We start from the raw sequence: 14,536 nt of genomic DNA on the forward strand, positions 1-14,536 counted from the left end.
ATGAGTTGGAAAAAGTTCTTACCATGGTCAGGTCAATTACGGCTTATTTGTACACTTGGGCGCTGACAACTATATGGACAAATATTGTTTAAGCTACTTTAAAAAGCATTACTAAGCACAAAAAAGCTTTCACTTGTCAATAACTGCAATTGGACAAGACTAGATTCTTCTTAAAGCATCCCGGGGTTAAGAGCAGGGGACCTGTATATTGTGGTTTTGTTGAGACAAAAAGAATTCTTGCTGACGAGATTTTCAAAGGGTTTCTGTCAAAGAACAATGAGGCTGTTAATTGTTAGTGTTATTATTTTAGTATGAGCTAAGAAGTTCTGCGGTCTGAAATCTGAGCAGATGCCTGAGTGCTACATTTGAAAAAGGTGCCATTAAACATTTGGAACATTAATGTGGTATTAAACAATGTAACGTTATGCAAGAATTAAACATTTGAAAAATTATTTCTATGGAATAATGTTGATTCTCTAACGTTTGTCTGTACATGCAGCAAAATCGCATGGTGTTATAAATTGAAAAATAAATTTAACATCAATTGTATGAGGCAAGAGTGATTCTTTTAAGGCAAAATGCTAATAGAAGAAAGAAATAGTCATTTCGTATAGGCTCTGGCTATTTAAATATCATCTGATAATCTTTACTGTGTGAAAAAATGCAGAAATTCTTCTCACAGCTTTTGGAGAATTTTTGCAGAGACTTCGTCTTCACATTTCTTTCATTTCAGTTTTATAGATGTCTTTTCCCCATGCCCTTCCTAACTGACTTTCCAGGCAGATGAAATTAATTGGTAACTAGAAAGACATATATCTATGTAAATCTGCCTGGTTTGAAGGTATGTGTTTTGGCCCTCTTCCTAGCACATGCCTTAATTCAATCATGCCCTTTTTACTCTTTTTTTTTTTATTCAGTTCATGATCAAAATATGACAACAGAATCGTAGATGTGAGATCCCAATCAGGAAATTCTCATTATTCTGAGCCTTCTTCCTACACATACATGAACTGACTTCCTATAGTGTCACCAACAATTAATAATTTGAATTGGGAAAGAAACAATTGCTGATGAGTTCTTCTTTCCCAGAAAGGTCAAATTGAATTCAGCTGGAGAAAAAATTTAAATTACTTTGACCATGATAACTTGCTGTTTTCTACATTCTTAGGATGATGACTATAGATGCCACTCATCATGATTTCCCTTCCCCATATACTCTCTTTTGGAATGCGAAAAGACAAACTCCAGCTCTAATTCTCAATAAAGATGTAACTGGCATGCTGCAATTTTTGAAAGTCATAATTCATCTTTCTTCTTCAGGATGATTTTCCTTACAAGTTCTGTAACATAAGGTCTTATTTCTTCAACAGAGACAGTAGAGTCCCAGGCCTTTACTACTTTCCCATTGGGGTCCACCAGGTATTTCCAGAAGTTCCAGGTTGGTTCTTCTCCGGTAGAATCTACAGGCAAAAAAAAAGTGGAAACTTAGAAACAAAAACCACGTTAGCCAATTCTTGACATTTGTTCATGTCAATTTGATGAGTATCCTCTCAGAGGAAGAAGGAGTGTAAAATTAAGAGGGAGTTCAGACTGAATAATAAGATTAATTTTCTGACAGACAGAGAGTTTTAACTAGACAGTAGCCCCCTGGAGACTAATGGAAATAGTCAAGCTTGAGACAGACAGACAGACTGGAGAAAGCACTATAATCGGTGTTAAAGTGTGTGTGTGCATGTGTGTGTGTGTCTGTGCTACATAGATAATCTGAAACAGTTGAAATTGATAGGAAAATGGAATTTGGCATAACAATATAGCTGTACCAGGACTGATTACTTGCTTGCTTATCCAGAATTTTTCCTCCAAAAGCACCCAGTATCATGTGCTTCAGAAGAATGGTTCAAGAAATGCTACATGAAGAAATAACAAAGTAAATTGGTCCGGGAGGTTAGGTTTCCTCCTAATCCGCGTCTACTACAGTTTTTCCCTCCATGAACACATACTCATTTTACATGAGTTGCATTCTTATCCTTTACTATTCTGCTACATGACTAACAAAATTTTCAGGATTTTCAATCAGACCAGGATGATTTTCAATCATCCCACTAATAGCACAAGTACAGACGCTACAGACAAATTAGCATCTTTTTCCATTGATTATACGTTGGGCAAAATCTCATAAGGAGTCAGAAGATATTTCAAAGTATCATCAAGACACAGACAGACCTACACTGTTAACTATCTTGTCATTATGCTGCATAAATATACTGCCTCCAGCAGCCTCCCTTTTCATGTGGACCAACAGGGAAACAGAAGTATTGCAAGTTTCATGTGACATGTCTGCAGTAACAACCCCGCTGGGCAAAACACAAATGGAAGGATGTGAAGAGGATTAAAGGGAAGTTTGGCTAGCAGAAAGATCCATTACAGACACCTGGAAGGAGGTGTGCTTGGGGTAGTCAAAAATAATACTACCAACACTCCTTTAAATTCAGCAGTATGTGGGAGAACACTGTGGTGCTGGAGAGAAGCAGCAGCGATATGGTCCTTGCAGAATGCAGCTCAGGTGATGCCATGTCATATTGGGCTTTATTATATATAATTGCTGGAAGACATTCTCCTTCACATTGGGTAAAGAATGACATTTTAGTTTAGCATTTAAATTGTATTTAGAGCATTCGTTCAGTGTAAGAAAAGTAGTGCCTTGATAGAGAAAGTAGTGCCTTGATAGAGAATATCCTGCTTTACAGTGTATTTTGTCAGCTGTCTGCTAAGAACCAGCAAAACCTCTTCAGGTCTCAGTGCTACCTATAATGCAGATTAGAACTGGAGGAACTGTACAGTATGGCTATTCCAATGCTTGGCAAGGAATGAGGAAGGGAGTATGCAAGAACACCTCTTAGTGCCTGGTTTCACTTTTTGATTGTTGAAGTAAATTATGTAGGTGCTTTTCTTCCACTTATCCTACAGCTCTTGAGATGAATCTTATAAATCCAGCCTGCAGCTGTCGTGTCACAGGAGAAGCACTTACGAGACTGTGAAGTGGAAAAGGGAGATCAGGTGTTATATGTGTACAGGAGAATATTTCAACCTGTATTCCATGTAGAGGTTTATTAGACTAGCTTTTACAGGGCATCTGTTAGCGTAGTGTCTTCATCCCTGGAGATCTTTTTAGAAGGTTAGACAAAGCTATCAGGGGTGAAAGAGAGGGAAATGTTGCCTTGTGCAGGAGGATGGAGTACATGACTTCTGAGCTCTTTGAGCCTGACAATTCTGCGCTATGATTCTGTGAACACAGTCATAGATATCTTTTTTCTGTTGGATGGTATTTTTTGTCAGAGGAATTCTACACTGGGGAAACAACCCTCCAATGTTCCAGATTACTCACCAATTAAGTACTTGAAGGCGGGAATAGCACCGGCTCCGCTGACTGCAATTTTGCTGAACATAGGAAAGGAGGCACCATAAGTCTTTCGCGCAAAACTCTCAATTTCTTTGTTAGTGTCTGGTTCTTGCTGCCCAAACTGATTGCATGGGAATGCCAGCACATTGAAATGATAGGGGCCGAGGTCTCTCTGTAACTGTTGTAAGGCCTTGTAGTGGCTATCTGTATACCCACACTCACTTGCAACGTTGACAACTAGCGACACCTGAAGAACAAGAGAGATTAAAACATGTGCTGCACGTGTCAATTTTCCAATAGGTAGCTGGGATGCAGATCATTGTAAAAAAATGAGAATGTCTAGAGAACTGTGACTGAATACTAATGTTTGAAACTACATCAAGTTCTGTTCACAATAGGAAGATTTAATATTTATGTATTCCCATTTGGCAACCGTGAAGATAATAAACTGCTAAGCAATCTTAATTCTCAGTTTACGGAGAATCTATGTTTCTCTGTTCTGCCTTTTGGATAGTTTCTAAGCATATTTAAGAAATTACCATCCAGCTAAGATACACCAAGTTGCATGAAACAAACTTGCAAATTAATGTATTTTTGGTAGTTTCTTTATCTGTTGTGAAGCATCTGTTCTGCAGCATCTTTCCTTGTACAGAATTTAGTACTCATACAGAACTGGCTGATCCATTTATCATTGCTAGTGTAGATGTCTTGACCTGGAAGTTAATAGAAGCAATTGTAGGATTTTGGGTTGGTCTACACAGTACAGACTGTAAAATTTCCCACCATTTCTAGAGTAAATCTACTCAGTTGTGACAGAATGACAACAGTTTTTGCATAAAGGTTTACTGCCTCAATTAGAGATTCCAAGAAGTGAAGACTGTGCCCACTATCCTTTAAAGTCATTCCTGCAGCTCATCATCTTTGATGTTGCGCGCATTGTGTCATCGAGACATTACCACCAGGCACGTATCTGCCCGTGCAGATCCAGCAGAGAGGAAGATGCCAAACACAGATGAGCACTACGGGAAAATAGGGGCAGGAGGATACATGGTGGAACAGATTGTGCCCAGAGTTTGCTGGGGTAATTAAGTGACCTAACCCTGAGCTGACACATATTACACAGTTTCTCAAGGCCTTGAAGAGCTTTCCATTGGTTTTTGAGATATTTTATCCTTAAATAACTTCTAGAATTTATTTTTAGACCTACAGTTTTTATTATTCTTACAAATTTTGTAAGTGTGAGTTGCCACTCATTCTACATAAATTGAGGCCGTTCTAATATTTTCTTGAGAGTGGATTAAAGCTGAATGTCATTGATCTTTTAGATACAATATGATTTTATTAATAAAAATAGTATTATGCACTTTATAGTGATGTTTCTTTTACATATAGCTACATTCTATTCCTTTTTTCAGACCAATTTGTAAGAGTCATAAGGCAATATAAATATTATAATACTAAATATGTTTCTACCCACCTAGATTAAAATCAGGCATAATGCAGAAAAAGCATTGTGATTTGGGAACTGAAATTCTGCCTGGTTTACACTAAATCCAGTGAGTTTCTACAGGTTATACATCAACCCAGAAGCTGGTCCTTCATTCTCAAATTGCAAAAAAAGTTTTATTTCAATCAAGGCAAAACATTCCCCAGTGCTAGTACAACAGTAGCTATTCACATTGGATCTTTCTACAAGAGTTTGGAAGTTTCATAGAAGATGGCATGTTGGTTTCATTATTGTCACTGTGAGACAGCAGTGTAGAAGGGCCCAGTGCCGCAAGAGGAAAGCCTGAAGCTTGGACACATTAACTGACCTGATCAAGTAACACAGCAAGTAGCTGCAGGGCAAGAAAAGGAAGTAAAAAATCTTGACTCCAGGTCTCATACTTTTGTGTCTGTTACAATTGGCTTTGCTCAATTTAAACTTTGGATTCTAATGTTACTATTGTTCCATATTGCTATGTGTATGCTTTTATACAAAATATAGAAGTACGTAGGAAATATGAATAGAGTGCATCCAATAAATTATATGAAAAATAAATGACTACATGTGTAGTTTTTCAGGCCAGAAAACAAACTGGCATATAAAAGCCCACAATGGGTAAGGTATGGGATAATAAGATGAAATCCCTAGAAGGGGTAGGAATGAGCAAAGAAAAAGCTAAGGGGATGTTGGTGTTTATAATTTCTTATGTTAAACATTAACACTTACTTTGTGTATTTTGTATGTTCTATAGGTATATGGCTATATTTAAAGTGGTTTCGGAGCGGCAATGTTTTCCCTGGAAGACAGGTAATCTTATAAAGCAGAAGTTGATGTAATCTTCTTTGTGGTGTAGTGTGTCAACAGAATACAATCTAAGCAATCCCTGTATACTTGCATATGAAATATCTGGAGCCATCTAGCTAACTTGCAAAGCATCACATTCATTCAGGCTACATTTACCAGCTCTACCTGAAATTTTAAAATCAGTCTCCTAAAACATCCAAAGATATGGCATATAATTAGATTTTTTTTTCAGAGAAGAAGTAATAATTTTATGATGCATTCCTGTTGCAGACTGTCAGCATGTCAAATAGAACTTATATATTGGACGTAAAAAAAAACTATTGGCAGTTCTGTTCTTTTTAAATAATCTGTATTTACCAAGCATAGTGACAACTGTAGTTTAGTATGATTGAAGTAAAGATAAATTGCAACACTAAGAGTTGAAGTCACATGTAGTTCTTTCATATAGAATTCTAGAGGGTTTTTTAAATACAGTTTAAGACTCAGCATTCTCATGATGCAGAAGTATTCATATACCTTACTGTATTCATATCTATTGGTACTTTATCCAAATAAAATGGTAATGTAAGAATTTATCGTTTGAGGTTTGGGGGAAATAAGGTTGTGTAGGTATTATGTTCATATTGTAACAGATATGAGAGATGACTTGCCAATGAAAACAATCAAGCTTTTATAACTTTTACTTGATTTTGAAGTTAGGAGGGCTTGAAAGAGTTCACTGAAAAAGAAACAACAATTTTAATTTACAGCTGTTTAAAACCAGTGATTACTCAGCACGGTGGTGAAAGGCATGAGAGCGCACACTGCAAATGGTGCAAACTTCCAAATGTTCTCCCACAAAATCGGAGGAAACTACATGCAGCATTTCTTAGAATGGCAGACACATTCTGCTTCTCTTTTTTCCTTACAAAAATTCGTTCTATTACTGAACTTCACAATTTCATAGTGCAAACCTCCTAAAAGTATATCTAACATATAATAAAAAACTTCCAGGATTTATTAGTATTTCATAAGGAATGTTTAAAATGATCGTTTCAAAATCTTTACCAAGTTATCTTTCAAGTATCTGGTACCAGAAATGATTAAATGTGGTGATTTTTTTTTCTATATTTTATTTTTAATAAATAAGAGTCACTTTTTGTTCTCATGAAGAGGCTGTACTTTGACTTCTTACAACTATCAGTGATTTAAATTAAGTTTAATATGCCTCTTGACTGACTTTAGGCTCTGAGAGTGCAAGTCAAGTACACCACCTAGTGTGCAGTGCAAACAATTCATCCTGGACCTTCCAAAGATTATTTAATTTAAGCTGAATTCTGTATTAGCTGTTGTCTGACCTCTTAATACTATCCTTTCCTTCCCTTTGCTTAGAAAACCCATGCATTCCAGTAACAGAGTAATTTATTTAACATTGCAAAAACATTTCTTGTATTACTTAATGTTTACACCAGTGTACCTCCTTGAGGAAAAGACCCCTAGAGAGATTTATGAATCTGCTATCAACTTCAAGTAACCCTTTGTGGATCTGTTAGCAGAGACAGTAGATACTTAGGTTTTATACCTGGAGATTCTGAACTGGCTCCATCTGACTGATGGAAGAACAAGCGACAAGTGTCAGGTTACACCAACTCAGAGAGTTGTTACCTTCATGGAAAAAAATAGCAATACTTTGTACAGTAATTAAGTAGCTATACTTTGTATTTATGCATATTCAGTAATATTACATTCTCGGATTGCAGAGAGCTGTGATACAAATTCCCTAGCATTACTTTCAATAGTAAAATAATACTTTACATTTTTATAGTGCCTAATGCTTTTACATTATTATAGTATCTTGGTTCAAGATTTCCAAAGCACTGGAATTACACCTCAGCACATTGTACTTAGCTGTGTGGTAGGTAGGTAGGTAGGCAGGTACGTAGGTACTATTATATCTAGATAGGTATAAACTCAGCAGGGAACAGTTGATGCTTTGGAGTTCTGACTCCCAAATAGATATTATTTTTGTAAGAATACTGCCTACTGCCTCTTACAGCATATCTGATAGAGATCATGAAATAAAATATAAGTTTTATTGAATTAGACAGGTAGATAGATTAGATAGAAAACGAATCTTATTTGGATCCTGTTGATTCTTTTCCAAGCACACATCACCGCCCTTCATTTTTAATGTAGATGGGTCAACATCAGTATGGTAGCCTGGAAAAACCATAGGAGGATGGCCTTCTTGTGCAACACAGTGAAACAGACGGCTTCTTGATCTATTTCACTTCTAGTACTCTTTTTTTCAGTCCTAATAGTCCTCCCTTTCTCTGCTTTCAGGTAGATGTAATATCACATCTGATTTTGTAGCACGTATGCCAAATTTTTAGCATTCTGGCAATATAATTTCTTATGCCCCCATAAAAAGAGAGTATTCCCTCACATATTTTTGATATTTTTATTAAAGTAGAGGATAGGTTATGTTTGTGCACATTTATTTCAGAAAAAAAAAAAATCTGTTAATTTTTTTCATTTTTGTTACTTCAGAGTTGTTAGTACATTTCTTATTTACTATATAATGGAGGGTACTTGTGATTTGTATCAAGATGCACTAGAATGGAAAATGAAATAATATCAGTCAGTCTTACTTTTTTCTTACTAAGAAAAATTATCTCAATGATCTGAATACAGAATAATTTATATTAATAATAGTTATTGAAGAAAGATTCTGCAAGTCGTGAATTGCACTGATTGTTTCTACTTAGCATGGCTCTTGTGGTTTTAGAATTAGCAGATTTTTTTTTTTATATATACTCTGGAAGCTTTTGGATTTTTTCAATTCCCAGTTAGTTTCTTGACTGCAAATTAAACAGTTATTTAACTAAATTAGTTGAGTGACTGAACTGAAGAAAATGTTTTCTCCACATCTGCCAGAAAGCTTAAGGCTGTTAAAAGCAGGTTTAGCAATTAGCAGACTATTGTTCCAGGGACTAACTAGTTACTCACTTTCTTTAAAACATCAGCAGCACTTACGTAGTACTTATATATTATTTGCTTTCTTTTAATAGCTTTAAAATATTATGATGAACCTATATCTTAACATTACTTATCTAACTGCATATTTAAGTGGGTTTATTTTAAGAAATAAATGGGAGTTTTAATTAACCTTTGTCTACCTTGATATTGAGCTCTGACAACATAATGACAGAAAGGGATGTGTTTTATTGCTATAATTTTCTTTAAAATTGCGCACATACATTCTCAAACAGCAGCTAGCCTGAACATTAATAGGCTCTCTGAATGCAAATCTTTTTGTTCCATACAGAAGCTGGTCATCACTTTTTGGAATAAACTATTCCGTATGGCCTAGCAGAGATCAAGGAGTACCATTCACCGATGGCGTTACTTTTTCCGAGGTATGGCTCTAGAGCTCTCCCTTATGAAACCAGTCACGCCTCGGCGGTGGCCTGGTATCATAGCACCATTGGAGATACAGACACACCCCTCTAACCTGGCGTGTTCATGAGGTACCAGGGCAGGCTCTGCAGCTTCTTCCAGAGGGATGAACACCCTCAGCTCTCTGCAGGGTGGCTGTAAGGAATTCCTCTGAGTTCCCCCTTTACTCCTTTCCATGTGGATTCTGGCCCTGAGGTAGAGAAGCTACAGGTGGTATTTGCTTATTTAGAAACATTTGCAGATGGCCTGCAGACAAAACATGCCGCAGTAACAGGATTTATTGACAGAGCCTTTGGAAGGAACTCCTAAAAAAAAGCAAATATTGCTTAATAAGTTGCATGGTTTTTCCAATATAGATATTTGAGTGTGTGTTGGACGAGTTCTGCTCTATCTGTCTGAATTGTGAATGGACGGGGAGGAGGACTTTGACCAGGTAAGATTCAGACCTCTCATTTCATCCAAATCTACCAGTATCCCTTTCTACTGAGCTCAGGAAAATGTAAATCCCCTCCCATGGGCCTTGTCTGCCTTCCTGCCAAAGTTTTAGTGACCTGCTGCTGTGGACTAGTGAGCTCAGACACCTCGGTGAAGTACCTGAGGAGGGGGAAAGGGAAGGTGGAAACACAAAGCTGGAGAAGAAGGGTGAAAGTGAGAAGTGGTGCCTGCGTTTTTGGGCAGCAGCTAAGCTGTTGGACTGCCTGGCTGCATCACAGAAGATGTGTCACTTGAGTGCTAAGGGCAGCAGTTGTGGGCTTTATGTTGACTCTAGCTTCTGTGATTTGTGAATGTGGCTATAAGAGCTTATAATGCACCCCATGTGCTAGCTTCCCTTTTCACCCTTCCACAAGTACTGACCATCTCTCCTAGATGGTTAAACCACTAAAAAAAAAAAAAAAATCAGGTTACATTCAAGGAAATTGTTCTTAAAATGGCAAGGAAAGCTCTGCCTAGAACTCCTGAATGTAATATGTAAATGAAATTTAAAAGACATCATAAAAGTATATGTGTGTCTACGTGCCCTTCTTCATATTGCTGTCACACTAAAAAGCGACAACTGGAATAGCATGATGTTGCTGCAATTTCACTATGCGCTGATATTAAAATAACTACTTTATCATGTCTCTCGGTTTTTTACTAATTATTATGACATCTTTTAACTCCATTAGCCACTGATTAAATCCCATCTGTTTTTTTAATGCAGAACATTAAAAAGGAATGGGATGTACGTAAAAATAATTTACTAAAAGTCATGCAGTTAAAAGGCAGAAATAAGCTCCAAAAGTAAGTTATACAAAGGTACAAACTTCCTGAGCTTCAAATTTAATAGCCTCAACCCCCTGCAATTCATCCTGCTGCATGAAAGGCAGGCAGGCAGGCACTCCCTGCCTGCCACGTCTACAGGCAGCAGTCTGCACAAGGAGAAGACGCGGACACACACAGAGGTTAGACTGCAAACGTTTTATTTGAAGAGTGCAAAGACCTATGGAGCGGTATCAAAGGAAGCATGCAGGCAAGACTCCAGATCAGTTAAATAAGAGTCGTAAACCCAAATCTGTCTGCATGCGCGCACCAAGTTAATGTACAATCTCTCCACCCCCACTTGTTTTTTGCAGACATGCAAGGACCGGCTGGTTAGTGAGTCAGGGCGAGAGCTGCCCGCCTCCGTGCAGACTTACCGAGCCCCGGTATTTCTCCAGAGAGACTAGTTTGCCCCTGATGTTTACAACTTTGAAAGTGTAAAAATCAGGCTCTTTCTGCTGCGTAGCGGAAAACGCTAAGAGCAGGAGTGCTGCAATTACAAGGAGCATGGCTAGAGGGATGAGGAGAACTTTGGGGAAGGAAGAGGAAGGCTTGTGCTCCACACTGCCCTCAGGATCTAGCATGCTGCACGGCCGAGCTGCAGAGACACTTGCCACGATAGGAAAGCGCTGCCGCAAAGAAAGGACTGCTGCAAACGCAGCTTTTGCAACAGTCTGGCTTCTGCAAAGGGTTAGTAGCAGCTGTGTCCATACCAGACTTCAGGAAGATGTATTTATGGAGGATTCAAATACTCTAAAATTAAGTGTTTCATGGTGATAGTGGTGTATTCAGTAAGGCCATTTATGAGTACAAGACAATGGAAAGTGCTAGTTGGCTCAAGAATAGTAATAGTGTATGTGTCTGTGGGATACCCGTCAGATTGAGGGATCTGCTTTAACCATGTCCTAGGAAAATCAGGGGTAGAGTTATTGTGATTTTTGATGGATTTGCAAGTGCCTTTTTTTAGTATATTAACTATAGCATCTAGTAACTACAGTGTAAATACGGTCAAAGGATACCAGTGGCTTGGTTGCTAGTGGTTACTGATGCAAGTGCTCTGAACAAGAGTCACAGCATACAGTCAGCAAAAACAGAATTTCAAACATGCCATGCACAGTATCCTGTGAAACGGAGCAACGTTAGCCAGGCCTTCAGGAAACTCATCTCTCTGTGCACCTGGTTGGCGAGAAGTGAGTGGCCAGACCACTGGTCTTCACAGTGTGATCTGGGAGAAACCACATTACCAAAGGGTTTTTAAGCAAGAAAGAGGCAGCGCATCAGGAACTTAATTTGGTACCAAAGCTTTCAGATATACAGAGCCAAACCACTGCTTCGGTGCACTGATGCCATTCTTGGGTTGTCTGCAAGAAAAAATAGCCATTTGTACAATTTGCTGCTACACCTGCTGGAAGAAAAGGATTTGTATATATAAAGTAACAACAATAGAAAGCATTTGATGGTCATTCTTGGACCAAGAAACTGGTTTTCCGTGCCTATGAGTCTGGTAATTCTTGGCAAAGAAAAGCAAAATGTAGTGATTTACAGAAAACAATTAAGTAGCACATCCAAGGCATATTGGAAATCTATCTTTTGAAGAGCAAATTACATTTTGTAATCTCACTTTGTGATTTTTTTTTTTTTTAACTGAGTTTTGGTAGATCTTTGACATCTTGATTAAATTTGGTTAGGTAATTCAAGCATGAGTGGCATTACTGTAAGTGAAGAAGACATGTATAAGTAGTTGAAAAATTTAATTATACTTTTTAAACATTTCAGATTTTTCTTTTTTTTATGTATTTCAGCTTAAGTAGACATCCAGCATCAAGAAATAATGCAATATGCTACAAAAATATATAGATGGAAAATCTTCTACCATGCTTTCTACTGTGCTAAGAAACTGAAGTTCCTGTCTTCACAGATAAGTGCTATCTTTCTGTATACTTTCCTGGCTGTAGTATTGACCAAAAACCTTTTCTTTAGATGACAGCCAAGTATGATTTCCTCATTTTATAAATAAATTATCTAAGAACCTTTAGAGTTTCTTCAGACACAGCTGGAGACAGAGAATAGGGCTTTAATACAGTTTATACATTTAAATAAATTTTAAAAACCTAGTAAATCCTAAAAATAATTTAAAAAATCATTCCAATTATGAAAATAATTCAATAATTCAAGCATTTTTTGCCAAAAAATTAAAAATAGATCTACTTTGACATTTTTTGAGGCATAATGTTATAGTAGTTTGGGTATGGGACTGAAAATGAGGCATCATACTGCAACACGAGACAAGCAAGGTTTTGCTCTGGAAAGGGACTTTATAAAATCTGCTTCCTACAGCCTTATGATTATTGTCCCTGATTTCTAGATAAAATTTAGTGGCTTTCAGAATTATATTTTCTCCTACAAACTGAGCCCAGAATCTGAAAGTTTTTGATCACTGGCACTGAATTGGGAATTCTTTAAATAATGGCCAGCTGGCAGTAAAATTCAGCTTCCTCTTTTACTGCCATGTTTCTATATTGCTTCCTGCAATAAAACATTCTTTAACATCAGCAAAGAAGGAAGAATTGGTTCTGAATACACAGAGAGAGACACTATGTCAGACTGTTGGCTTTATAATGATTCAAGTTTTCAGAGCCAAACTGCACTAACATTTAATATTAAAGTCTATCCAACTATTTGAACTAAATCTGATATATTCTAATAAATTTCAGCTTGCAAGAAAAATGCCACTCAGGTTTGCAAACTGGTGTGTGTTTGCTCGCTAGCATGTCTAAATGTTGATCTACGTGGACTGTATCCAGCAGTGAGTATAATTCAGTTACTTTTGCAATTTACTCTTTGGCCTACTAAACCTAATAAAAATCCCTGTCAAATAGGGCTGGGCTGAAACCACCACCCAGGTAACCTCAGCTGTCCCCCAAACAGCATTGCAGCACTGCAGCTTCTGTCATTGCTGACCTGGACCGGCTTGGCCCATGTTCCTAAAGGTGAAAGCTCTGCACTACATCCCATTAGCAATACCCTGAGCTATCCAATCCTTATTTCGTAAAATGTGAACTTCAGGTGAACCACAAAAAAGCAGATGAGCTCTAAGGATCGCACTGACTTCACAATACATTCAGAAGTACATCTTGCCAGTATTTATAGAATCTAGTATTACAGATTTTGCAACTTTTGTTTACCTACACAGACACTCTAAGGTAGTGTTTCCAGCACTACTATTCACACTATTTTTAATACTCTCTTTTGAACCCCTTTCGTAGTTCAACATTAATCTTCCATGCGCCTTGTTTTTCTGGAAAGGCCTCCTTAGCCTGGGCTAGGAAGTGCCAACAACATGACACTTTGCTGCCAAGAAGGGGTAGTACTGTACTGGATCACAGAGAGATTTGCCTTACGCAAGCACTTGCCAATTTCTTTAGGTCACCCTCCAGCACGGCCAGGCGGGCCGGCTCTTCTGCCTCGAGACCTGCAAAACTGCCAGCAGACACGCTGGCCAAGATGCTGTCCCTAGCTGCAGCCGGGGCCAGCTTCATAGCCAAGGTCAGGGAGCCAGGAGCCGTTTCCCCCCAGCGCCCCCGTTTACCACAGGCTGCTTTGTGTGGAGCACACCCGCCCTTCTCCACCACACGGCAGCCGCGAGAGCAGAGGAAGGGCGGGGGGGAAAGCCCGGAGGAAAGGGGGAACGAGGCCCAGGCTGCGGCGCGGGGCAGACCTTCCAGGCGGGCCCCAATCCTGCTCCGCAGGGCCTGGGGCCTAGCGCGCGTGGGCAGACGCCTGGGATGAAAAAGGGGGAAAAAATGGAAAAAAATGGGGTCTTCTCCACCACACGGCAGCCGCGAGAGCAGAGGAAGGGCGGGGGGGAAAGCCCGGAGGAAAGGGGGAACGAGGCCCAGGCTGCGGCGCGGGGCAGACCTTCCAGGCGGGCCCCAATCCTGCTCCGCAGGGCCTGGGGCCTAGCGCGCGTGGGCAGACGCCTGGGATGAAAAAGGGGGAAAAAATGGAAAAAAATGGGGTGGCTGTGGGGGGATGGAGGAAAAAACGGAGCTCCTTATTCTCGCATCCTCGTTTCCTGCTGTGGCGCTGGGGGAGGGAAGCCCTGAAGG

The 14,536-nt window shown here is 38.9% G+C and overlaps 1 protein-coding gene across 1 annotated transcript; it reads right to left on the reverse strand.

Annotated features, from left to right (window-relative positions):
* Positions 1 to 887: 887 nt before the first annotated feature.
* GPX7 (glutathione peroxidase 7) lies at positions 888 to 11,011 on the reverse strand. The gene is made up of 3 exons (XM_009586475.1): positions 10,805 to 11,011; positions 3,386 to 3,647; positions 888 to 1,460 (listed from the first exon to the last, which is right to left on the reverse strand). Exons 1-3 carry the CDS (start codon positions 11,009 to 11,011, stop codon positions 1,297 to 1,299), a joined length of 633 nt encoding a protein of 210 aa, XP_009584770.1. The 3' UTR covers positions 888 to 1,296.
* Between the last annotated feature and the right edge of the window lie 3,525 nt (positions 11,012 to 14,536).

Source organism: Fulmarus glacialis, unplaced genomic scaffold (genome assembly GCF_000690835.1).
Source record: "Fulmarus glacialis isolate BGI_N327 unplaced genomic scaffold, ASM69083v1 scaffold11191, whole genome shotgun sequence".
NCBI classification, from domain to species: Eukaryota; Metazoa; Chordata; class Aves; order Procellariiformes; family Procellariidae; genus Fulmarus; species Fulmarus glacialis.

Bases quoted from the DNA above. Each gene is read 5' to 3' on its own strand.
- GPX7 (XM_009586475.1), bottom strand. From the start codon at position 11,011: ATGCTAGATCCTGAGGGCAGTGTGGAGCACAAGCCTTCCTCTTCCTTC. The intron at 3,648-10,804 runs GTAAGTCTGCAC...CTTGTTCTTCAG, and splicing joins TGGAGAAATACCGGGGCTCG to GTGTCGCTAGTTGTCAACGT. The intron at 1,461-3,385 runs GTGAGTAATCTG...TTTTGCCTGTAG, and splicing joins CGCCTTCAAGTACTTAATTG to ATTCTACCGGAGAAGAACCA.